This window comes from Berghia stephanieae, chromosome 11 (assembly GCF_034508935.2).
Source record: "Berghia stephanieae isolate SIO BIC M18660-M18661 chromosome 11, UCSD_Bste_1.3, whole genome shotgun sequence".
NCBI classification, from domain to species: domain Eukaryota; kingdom Metazoa; phylum Mollusca; class Gastropoda; order Nudibranchia; family Aeolidiidae; genus Berghia; species Berghia stephanieae.
In genome coordinates, this window is record NC_088370.1 from 39,380,794 (window position 1) to 39,393,293 (window position 12,500).

General features: G+C 35.2%; 2 protein-coding genes across 5 annotated transcripts in view; both read left to right on the plus strand.

Moving 5' to 3' along the window:
• The window catches only part of LOC144956955 (uncharacterized), a 108,798-nt gene extending 97,779 nt beyond the window's left edge, over window positions 1–11,019 (plus strand). Inside the window, exons 1-2 of one of the 3 annotated variants that reach the window (XM_078887803.1) lie at window positions 5,727–5,830; window positions 6,995–11,019. In XM_078887803.1, coding sequence (XP_078743929.1) covers window positions 6,997–8,232 — 1,236 coding nt within the window. In that variant the 5' untranslated portion in view covers window positions 5,727–5,830; window positions 6,995–6,996 and the 3' untranslated portion in view covers window positions 8,233–11,019. Of the gene's footprint in view, window positions 1–5,726; window positions 5,831–6,977 lie in introns of those variants that run through there. The other 2 variants (XM_078887802.1, XM_078887801.1) reach the window with 2 other exon arrangements.
• Window positions 1–12,500, plus strand: part of LOC144956961 (neo-calmodulin-like) — a 425,832-nt gene that overhangs the window by 256,088 nt on the left and 157,244 nt on the right. The gene's annotated exons all lie outside the window — the stretch shown is intronic.

The following is a 12,500-nucleotide window of genomic DNA, read 5'->3' on the forward strand; positions in this document are numbered from 1 at the left end:
TGACAAACAGCGTCACGTAACATGTAGAAGGAGACATGACGCCTGTTATGCGATGATATTTTTTTTCAGACAGAGACAACGCTGTTAACGACCAGGTACTCATTTTACACCTGAGTACAGTGAGAGAGAATGTGAGTAAAGACCTTTTCCAAGGACTCAACTATGCGCCGAGCGAGGCCCGAACCCAGGTCCTTCCGATCCGAAAGCGAGTGTCATACCACAAGACCACATAGCTGCAACAAAGTGATGTTTTTTTGGTGTTATTTGTTGGCACACTTTAATTTTTTAAATCTACTTTTAATCTCGTCTTACTTAACCCTCTCCTTACCAGCCATTTTCAGAATTTTCCCAAAAACTTCACACCCACAAAACACAAAAACAGACATTTCTTACTCAAACAGAAAAGCAACAAGCACATTCTATACATAATATTGTTCGACAATATGAACTCTATTACAGAATGTCAAGTTTTTATAGCTATATCAAAAAGAAATGAAATCTGGATGAGAAAAGTGACGGTGGCATCGTAACAAATGTGACGATTTTCCAATAGGTGGTAAGGAGAGGGTTAAACATCCTATTTACTCTTATAATATTTTCATATTTACTGACTTTAACTCTCACCTTACCAGCTATTTTCAGGATTTTCCCCAAAACGTTACACCCGACTAACACAAACAAATATTTATTGTTATCACTCAAAACACAATCAGTAGCAAAACATGCTCTACAAAACACTGTTCATTTTCTTAAAATTTTATGATGTACAAAAGAAATTTGAATAAGAAAAATGTTGGTTGTATCGTAACGAATGTGAGAATTTTGCTATAGTTGGTAAGGAGAGAGTTAAGGGTGATTTTATAGGAAACTATACAACTAGGGTGTTATAATACAATTTTGACCAAGGGAATGAGATTAGCGGAAGAGTAGCGTCCCTTGTTTGGACGTCACCGGTGGAGAAGTTATTTGTAAACAAACCAACTCAAGCCAAGCGCTCCAAATACAAAATTTATTATTCATATTTCTGTACAAAAATGCATATCAACGTAGATCTTTTCTTTAGTTTTCTCCATTATGAAATGTTTACAAAATATGATGTAGACTACAAATTAAAAATAAAAGATGTTGATAGATAATACAGTACGATGAGAAAACCCTTCCTAAACTTACTGAACTTCCCGCTAATGATTGGTACTAATAATGGCGACAGCGTCTGTCGGTTGTCAAGATGCGACTTCCAACAAAGGGGCGCTTAAATCTATTTTGAAATCTCATTCCCTATTGAATATTTCGTAACCTCGGAGATAGCCCTCCCAAGGCCGGGCTTATCCCTCGGTCTGAAAATCTGATAAAGTCAACAACATGATATTAATTTATTCTGGATAATGTGGTGGCGAAGTGTATCGTACTGGAACAAAGTCAAGCGACGTTGGCCATGATCAATGAAATGATAGGTGATCATTAAACGATTTTAACCTTTGGTTTTAAAGTCTTTGTTAAAAATTCGTGTCAAACGTTGCTTCACTGTACACAGGTGTAAATGAGCACCTGGTTACGGGCAAAGTTGAGTATTGTAAGAGTAACATAAAAGACGGCTGCGGGCGACTCATTTGTATGAAATGAACATTTATATATAAATAGCATAAAGTTGACGTCACTCGGGTCTTTGTTATTGTTTTTTGCCACCCGCGTTCATGAGTAATTCCCACTAAACTATATTAACCAGACTAAAAACATTTAAGGTTACACGGAGGTGTGTGTTGGTCTGTTATATTTCCGGATGGCAATGTTATGCAAAAAGCAATAACAAAAGACTTGAGTGACGTTAACTTCGTGCTATCTATAGAAAATATAGTTTGCGCTTGGCAAAGAAGCTCACAACATTGCCATCGGGAAGTATAACGGACAATCGCATAAAACTATGTGTAACCTTGAACTTTTATAGGCTGGTTAATACAGTTCAGTGTGATTTACTCATAAACGTGGATTGCAAAAAAAAAAAATCAAAACAAAAAACAAACAAAACAGTAACAAAGACCGGAGTGACTTCAACTTCATTCTATCTATAGATAGTATGCGCTTAGCTAAGAAGCTCATAACATTGCCATCCGGAAGTATAACGGACCAACACACAGAACTGTGTGTATCCTTGAACTTTTATAGTCAGGTTGATACAATTAAGTGAGATTTACTCATAAACGTGGATGGCAAAAAAACAGTAACAAAGACCGAAGTGACTTCAACTTCATTCTATCTATAGATAGTATGCGCTTGGCTAAGAAGCTCATAACATTGCCATCCGGAAGTATAACGGACCAACACTCAAAACTGTGTGTATCCATGATCGTTTATAGTCAGGTTAATATAGTTCAATGAGCATTACTCATAAACGCGGATGGCAAAAAAACAAAAAAAAACAAAACAAAAATAAAAGCAGTAACAAAGACGGGAGTGACTTCAGTTTCATTCTATCTATAGATAGTTCGAAAATGACGTCACTCAGGTCTTTGTTATTGTTTTTTGCCATCCGCGTTTATGAATAATGCTCACTGAACTGTATTAACCCGACTATAAACGTTCATGGATACACACAGTTTTGTGTGTTGGTTCGTTATACTTCCGGATGGCAATGTTATGAGCTTCTTAGCCAAGCGCATACTATCTATAGAAAGAAGGGCAAATATTCTGAGAATTGGATTCAGTAGTCTGATGTCACGCCGCCCGGCAACAGCGGCCATTTTGGTTCTAAACAAAGAAAATCTGTACTTTTTATTCTTCATGCTGGCTAGAACTTTTCATATGCCTTGTGATCAGAATGTGTAAAAGTCAAAACATGATCAAATTGATGGGTTTTTTTACCTCTGGATACGCGTTTAAGCTCGTCGGAGAAATATTTCATACGGCGTCCGCCATTGTTCCGATAGTTTAGAGCCAGTGTTACTAAGTTACCATACGTCATTAGGAAGGAAGTGACAGTACGACTGTTGAAGACTATTACCCATAATGTGTCACAATGACATAGACCACACCGCGGAGCTTCTCAAAGACAAGGACAAACACTAAACATTCTTCCGTTAAATATGCACATTTATATTGACCATTATCGGTCTATTTTTAGCACCACTCTTTTCGACACACAGATTATTGTGAAATGGGCTACAGCTAGACTACATTTCATTTAGAAGTGAGCAAAAACTGAATATAGTTTGACAGCTTCGAAAAATAACAAGATACCAAACACCGAACGTTTCCGTCTCAAAACCCTGCTTCAACCGATAATAATAATAATAATAATAATAATAATAATAATAATAATAATAATAATAATAATAATAATAATAATAATAATAATGATGATGATGATGATGATGATGATGATGATGATGATGATGATGATGATGATGATTATGATTATGATGATGATGATGATGATGATGATGATGATGATGATGATGATGATGATAATAATGACAAATAGAGCGTCTTGTTATCTTCTTTTAGATACCGCCAGATCTCGTTTACATAATTATTAATCAATGAAACCAAATTGACACTTGAACAATTTCCACTATATTCTGTAATCCAAGCTATTTCTTGTCTTCTCCGTGAGTATCGGCTCTTTCTAAATGGGTTTGGATCTCTCTCTGAATCAATTGTCGGAGCTGAGCGTTAAATTATCGTCAGTTAGGATTTGAAGAGCGTCAATCTTTTAAAATCTAACCATTTTTATTGCCTATTTATTGATCTTATATGATTGCCTTATACTATATTCTTCTTCTTCTTCTTCTTCTTCTTCTTCTTCTTCTTCTTATTATTATTATTATTATTATTATTATTATTATTATTATTATTATTTTTATTATTATTATTATTATTATTATTATTATTATTATTATTATTATTATTATTATTATTATTATTATTATTATTATTATTATTATTATTATTATTATTATTATTATTATATTATTATTATTATTATTACTTTGGACAACATGATTGATTCCTGTTGACACCAGATATCTTGTTTGATGGATTATCTATTTTAATCCTTCATGAAACGCCTAGGAGACGGTGTCTAATGATGTCGTAGAGGAAGGCGTGCTTATTTTAAAATACGACTATCATGTAATATGTACTTGGATTTATTTTTATTTCATTTTGTTATTACCAAATCACAAATAATTCGAAAATGAACCAAATTATGTAATTGAGGAACCATTTACGTTGCCAAATTACCAATCATTTCGGTTCCATATGCCATATCAATGATATCATTATAATAATATGCCAATAGATAAGTGTTTTGTGTGAAATTATTTGGATCAATTTAATGAATGTGACATAACGACAGAAAAAAACATCGCTTTCTTTGTTATCTCATTCAACCCTAACACCGACTATATCCGTATTTTACCCGGGGTGACTTTTACCCCATGCCTATTTATTACATTTTTTAATGAGAAAATTACAGGAGCATATCAAAGCTAATGTTTTTAGTTTTTACATGTTAATAGTAGTTGAGTAAAACTATCCATGCACATGCTTATTTTTAATACATTTTTTTTCCAATTTTGAAAAGTAGCAAAAATCTCTAGGAATGAGTAAGTTAACCATTTAACTGTCGCTGTCTGGAAAAAAAACCCACCAAAATCGTATTCAAAAACTTTGGCCAGAAAACTCGTCTTTCAAATATTGAATCGATTTAAACTACACTTAGCTTGGCAAAAAACTCTCAAACCCGGGACGTCGCGAAGTCTTTCTAAGTCCCAGGTTTGAGAGTTTTTTTTTTACCAAGATGAGAATTGTCATTTAAATCAGTCGATATGTGAAGGGCGAGTTTTATGGCCAATTTTTACAATTTTTTTTTTAGATACGTGTTTTTCCAGAGCATGGCTGGCTGTTAAATGGTTAATGAAATGTGAGTAAAATGGATGTCATAGATGCCGTAATATCATAATATTATTATAATGTTCCAATCATTCTCCATTTCAAGTGTTTATCAATAACGAGGGTTGCTGAATTATCGATTTATTCATTGTGCCATAATCTGACACACACACACACACACACACACACACACACACACACACACACACACCTGACAAAACGTCTTTCTTTTATTTTGGACAGAAAATAATTTACTTCATATTTTACTATTTTACTGATGGATTAAAATGAATCCCCTCCTACCCCCCCCCCCCCCACACACACACATTCTCTCTCTCTCTCTCTCTCTCTCTCTCTCTCTCTCTCTCTCTCTCTCTCTTACTTCTCTAGAATTTTCTTCGAGACTTCTAAGCTATCTTTAAACCGATCGATTATAATAATAATATGGATTAGATGTGTTTTATGGCCAAAATATACAGAAAGCATTTTATCAGTTTACGGCAGTTTAGGTCTCAAGTGAACAGTTCTCTGAATGCACTCAGGAAAAAAAAAAAAGCATATATTAAAAATTTTGGCCAGTTGAACTCGTCCGTCAAATGATATATCCATCGATATTAAAATGACCCTTCATCTTGGCAAAAATCTCATGCGCAAAGTCCCAGGTTTGAGAGTTTTTTTGGGGTTTTTTTTCTTCCAAGGTAAGGTTTATTTTAATCGATCGACATTCGAAGGATGTTTTCTGACCAAAATTTAAGATACGCGTTTTTTTCATAGTACGGCAATTCTGTACCCAGATATTAATATAAACTTGATTTGACTAAACTTTAACATAGAGAAGAACATTGTGTAGGGTGGGAGTGAGTGAAATGGAGGCACAACGAGTTCAAGCAACTGTATAAAGGATACGACCGATCACTCACTCGTAAAACATTAGATCAAAGTAAATACAAATTCTTAAATCAAAGTAAAAAGACAGTTTATATATATATATATATATATATATATATATATATATATATATATATATATATATATATATATAAACTGTTATATATACACAGTTTAGTTCAAGACTGATAATACACAGAGTTGTGTTTGTTTTCCTTTTGGCCACTCATTTGAAGTAGCCCATCGGTTTTGAAACGTTTAAACAAGTGGAGGGCTATCATAATCTATCTTTGATTTAATCGGAAATATTAGTTGTTTTGTTGGGTTTTTAAAAATCTGGCCGGGCAGAGTGAACAAGATACAACATTCCGTTTTTGAAATGTTTGGACACAAAAAGATGTCATTTTCATGTGATTTACTTAAAATTTATTTCAATCTTATCCGTTTCTAGTTGCTAGTTTCTCATTTCTTATTTCTTTATTTCTTTATTTTTGAACCAGGCGTTTTTATATAACCCTGGCAGAGAAATTGAATACGATTTGATTTGATAATTTTTTATTTTTTTTTTGAAATTATTTTAATTCATCAATATGATTTATATCTTTTCTTTTGCCAAAACGTTACACAAATGACCGCTTGTCACAGTCCCATTAACAAAAGTTTAATCAAGAAAACTTTCACGGCCAATTTTGTTTACGAAGACTAACGCCAGGGTCACATCTTTAACTTGTTAACTGTCGTACTCTGGAAAAACTGGTATTTAAAAATTTGGCCAGAAAGCTCGCCCTTCAAATATCGATCGATTGAAATGACCCTCATTTTGGCAAAAAAAAAAATCTCCCAAACCTGGGACTGAGGAAGGCTTTGGACTAAGGTCGAGTTTTCTAGCCAAATTTTTAAATAACGTGTTTTTTTTCTTCTAGAGAGCGTCTTTTAATGGATTAATAAGGAAATTAATTAAATGTAAGCTTCAATTTAATATACGAAAACAGATAAAATGGACGTTTCGGATTTCCTTTTCGTCAACAAAACAGGATGAATGAAACACTACAGACGAATGGGATAATGTGGTATTGGCGTTATTAAGATGAATAAAGAAAAACATGTTTTTATCCATTTTTATCTGTTTTCGTATATTAAATTGAAGCTTACATTCAATTTCTTTTTTTTTTTTTTTTGTTATTTATTGGATTAATAAGGGGAAATTTGATTGTAGCAATGAAAAGCAGTTCGGTTACAACTCAGTTGGTGTCATCAGTGACGGTAAACAATGCACCAGTTTTATGGAAAATGACTAACTCCAAATCAGCTCTAGTTAACAATAGCAATCCGGATTTCGATGCTGCACAACATGCCGAAGTCTTGTCGGACGAGGATACTGAACGTATTCTCAACATTCTAGTCTTTGGCGTCATCCCGACAATCAGTTTCCTGGGCATTGTGGGTAATGTCTTCAGCATCATTATTCTCAGTAAACACGGACTCAAAAAATGTTCCAACATCTTACTATTCTCACTGGCCGTATCCGATATATGCTTCCTCCTCGGGCTAAACAGCGTGGCCAAAATGTTCTACGAACACGGCGAGGTGAAAGGAGGTTTCGTCATGCCCTATACTACGGCTTACTTCATGTACATCCTGTATAACATCTTTCACATCATGGACTATGGCGGTGGATCGATCTCATTCAATATCCCGCTTCTCATCACCATCGAGAGACTGGTCGCCGTCTTTCTTCCCTTGAAGTTTCCATTCATCGTCACCCCAAGAAGAACAACCACGGTAGTCGTCTCCATCTACGTCTTCTGGTTCTGCATGACAATCTACACAGCTTGGCTTCGTTTTGATTACAACGACGACAATCCTCTCAACATATCCGTAGGAGTCCTACACAGATCCGATTTATTCTACAGCTACCCCCAAGTCTCTTCCGTCTTCCAGACTCTTTTCATTTTCTTAGGTCCAACCTTGCCTCTTCCTTTAGTTATTGTCGGGTGCATCTGTATTGGGATTAAAGTCAAATTAGCGTCATTAAAACGGTTGAAACTTACCTCACAACAGTCAACAGCAACAACAACAACAACGTTAAATAATTCAGACAAAGACCATCAAAGAGAGAAGGAAAAGAAACTCTCGGCTGACACGTCCAGGACAACTCGGACGTTGGTGTCTGTGTGTGCCGTGTATTCCGTCGCTTGTCTCATTCTGAACGTGCCCCAACACTTCCCCCAGCTTCTTTCCTACAACCTGTTCACGGACAAACCCACCAATGTGGGGCAGGTCGTCTACCAGGTGATGAATCTCGTCATCTGCATCAACAGCTCCAGTAACTTTCTCATCTACGTCACCACCAATAAGAAATTCCGTGAAACCCAGAAAGAAATTCTAACCGTTTGTTTTCAGCGGCGGTTCTGCTGGCCAAGACCCGGTGGGAAAGAGGCGGGAATTAAATAAATTATATGTTGGAGACGTCGTTTTTAAAAACTCTGTCCTCTTAAAAAATCCCACTTTTTATGTTTTTGGTGGTTTAGGGGTCAGGATAATTTTGTTCATATAGTAATCAGCTTTAAGGGGAGGGGCGACACCTGACACTATTTTCAAGAATAATGATTATATCCAATATCTTTTTATATGGGACATTGCCTATGACCAATGGATTCGAACCATGTGATTTTTTTCGGTGGGCGTGTCCGGTTGCCATGGTGACGGCCGCCATCTTGGATTTTACTCTTCTCTGGGTGCTATTTTAAAAAGTTACTTTCTCAATAAGTTTCCATGGAATTTTTTTGAAATTTGGCATGGTTGTATATTTGTATATTATTTAAAAAAATACAGAGCATTTTTTAAATATTTTAAATAGATTTTTATTTACAAATTTTTAAAAATTATATTTTTTCGGTATGATAAAAATCATGTTTTTTGACATAAAAATGTCAATTTTTCAAAAAATAATAAAGATATTTAAAATTCCTTCTGTATGATTTTAGATAATCACTATAGCTCTAGACATGCAAAGTTTTAAACAAATTGATTGATAAATGACAAAATAAGATAAAAAATAGTGTTAAAAAATGTCATTTTGAGAAAAACGAGATCAAAGATAACAATGAATGAAAATAATAAGACAAAACGGTACAACCAGCTCAAAACATATCAGCACCGTATGAGGGTCCCCCGTGTTCTTTTTCTGCCTCCCTCTGGGCTTTTTCACGGGTCTGAGCTTTCATTTTGCGTCTTTTTTTTTCTCTTTGTGTTGAGCAACCCTTATGCTCTGGTCAAGTCTTTTTGACTCTGGTTGCTGACTCAACATCTGGGAGTGTTCTCCCAGTCCACCGATGCCCAAAGACACTTTCAGGGATGTTATTTCTATTGGACCAAAATTATACTCTGCACCAAACTCAACTTTTTTTTAGGGAATGGAAGTATGTTTAATGGCATCTTGACCAAACAGAATTATGAAACCTTTCGTTTGGATTTTGTGTTGTCTTCATCTCACAACACTTCAACAAAGCATATATACAGGCTTCAAGTGCTCATGAATTAAATCAAAATTCAAAGGTGTATTTACATGTTGCTTGTGTCAACAGGATACACATGGGCAACAATATATTTTTTTATAAAAGCATCTGGAGTCCGGTTCAGGAGGACAAGACCTATGTTGAGGGAAGTCATTGGTGTAATAACCGTGGTAAAGACCAGCAAGAATAGCCCATTTCATTTCTTTCCGCTGTGGCATTGCTTGGAATCGCTTTATCATAATACTACTATCACACACCAAATTCCAATCAAAGATTTGTAGTCACGGGTCAACCACGAGCCATCATAACTTTCTTGGCTTTTGTAGCATATAACTGTTGCCAACGTTTGGAGTTTTTGTCACTTTAGGTATATTTATAATAATCCAGTAAAAATTGGAAATATTTAGAGATAATTAACGTGAATACGTGTCAAAATTTGATAAAACAACTGATCAATCGAAAGGTAAACAAATCGTAGTAAAATATAATAGTAAGAGAGGCGAACTTTCACCCTGACTCAACATCCAATCCCTGGCGCGGAGTCAGAGGTCTAGAACAAGGTCAGCCAATCAGATCGCACCATTCGTGATCACGTTGTATTTACCTGACAACTTGACCTCTTATCAGCTGTTTGACACACAATCTTTGTTCGCGACTAACAGTTTCTAAACTCCTCCCCTGCCCATATTCTGATATTTATGAGACTGAAACCGTGTCAAATAGACGGGCAAAGAGTAGACTAAACTATCGATATCAAAATTTACAACATCGATATGTATTATAATGCTTTTCAGTCCTATTATTTTCAGTTGAATTCTCACAAAAAATTGAAAAGTTTGGTATTTTCATGTCGACTTCCATGGTTATGAAAGACGATTTACAAACTTTATATTATCCAAATCACCATCTAAGTGCTGAAAATATGTGAAAAAATGATTGTTCTTTGATAATAAATAAAAAACTGAAATTTTATATTTTGACCCAAAAATCGATATTTCAGGTGTCGCCCCTCCCCTTAAAGTATTGGGGCCGTTATTATCCCGTGTGCAATCGGTGCTTATTTTCTTATCCCCAGTCCACCTAACAGTCAGCTCGGTCTGTTAGGTATGCCGGAAAGTACTAATTTACTTAGCGAAATACAAGAATTGCAAAGAATGTTCCTGTTGACTTAACGCTAGAGATAAGGGGGGAAAACTATAGCCTTACGAATCTTAAGGTTCTTGGGTTCTAATTTTATGTTTTAATTCATTTTGTTAATTGTTATTAAAACAATCATTTATCTCTTTTTTGCCCTTGTTTAAAAAAAAACTTTTTAAAAGGTTATCTATCATATAATATTATCTTACTCAAGGCTTATTATATGAATTCTCCTTTAAATGCTTTATAAAATAGTTTATAATTACAGAATCTCATATAGCTTGCATTGTATAATTCACAGACAGTTTTACACAACTTTGAATGTAAGGAAAAATATATCAATACGGCAATGTAAAATCGAAACATACTATTATAGATTGTACAGGTAATCGAAAATTGGTTGTGATCGAATGAATCCGAAATGTACAAAGTTCATAGTACAATGAAATATTAATGACAAAAAATAATAATTGAAGCAACGATACTAATCATACGTAGGTCTCTGAAATATTATCATGATTTAACATTGTTTCAGATGTCATGCATTTTACGAACCAGTCTGCAAAATCATGAAATTAATGGAAACAATTATATCTACATAACAATTTAAAGTTATTTGATGAGTTGGCTTTTTTTCCCTTTCTTTTCTTTTCTTAGAGAGTTTAACGGTGCTTGAATTATTGGTATTAATTCCGGATAGGTATCGATGTGTAAAACGATTTTGCCGATAATGTCAAAAATCTGGTCAAGGAAAATTGAAAGGTATCAAGTGGGAGACTTTGGTGTTGCTGACTACAAGGCAAAGAGACGTAAAAACACACATAATGATCGGAACACTTACTCAACTATTATCACACGATCACCCGGCCTTAGTTCCGTAAGCAAGCGCTTGCGGTGTATTTTATACCACTTTCAGTTTGACAACCAATCAGAACACGAGCTTGTCAATAGTGTCGCCAGCGCTTGTTTATTGAATCAGGGTTTTGGCAACACCGACAGACAGTAAAAAATAGTAACATTAACGACAACAGCAGCTACAAAAGGCAACAGCATCAGCAGCAAGAACACCCAGCAGCTGATGAGAGTGATCCGTTCGGAATGTCGCTCACGTACCTTCGTTTTACCACGGAATCGGAGGATATTGTACTTTTGGTGTTGCACTGCCAGATGACAATTCTGTAGGACCCCATCCATACTCATAATGGTCTGTTAAGTATCTGAAACAAAAATAGAAATGCTACTAGTAGTCGTGGTAGTAGTAGTAGTAGAAGTAGTAGTAGCAGTAGTTGTAGTAGTAGTAGTAGTGGTAGTAGTAGTAGTAGTAGTAGTAGTAGTAGTAGTAGTAGTAGTAGTAGTAGTAGTAGTAGTAGAAGAAGAAGTAGTAGTAGTAGTAGTAGTAGTAGTTGTAGTAGTGGTGGTGTTGTAGTTGTATAAAATAATGTATTTCTCAAGCGGCAGTCACTATAGATAGTATGCGCTTGTCTAAGCAGTTCATAACATTGCCATCCGGAAGTATAACAGACCAACACACAAAACTGTGTGTAATCATGATCGTTTATAGTCTGGTTAATACAATTTAGTGAGAACTACTCATAAATGCGGATGACAAAAAACAATAACAAAGACCTGAGGGACGTCAACTTCGAACTATCTATAGATAGTTCGAAGATGACGTCACTCAGGTCTTTGTTATTGTTTTTTGCCATCCGCGTTTATGAGTAATGCTCACTGAACTGTATTAACCAGACTATAAACGTTCATGGACACACACAGTTTTGTGTGTTGGTCCGTTATACTTCCGGATGGCAATGTTATGAGCTTCTTAGCCAAGCGCATACTATCTATACAATACATTTTGACCCACGAGGCGTTACTGTGACAGAACGACAGAAGGACTCACACGAAAGCACACGGTGTCATCGTGTCATCGGATACACACAACAAAGACATGTGTTATAATATCATATTGTGTAATCAGTGCTGTGTATAATTTATCATCATCCCTTTATAAGCGGGGTTGGATTTTAGCCTAACCTGACCTCAGACATTTCAATCAATGGCAAAATT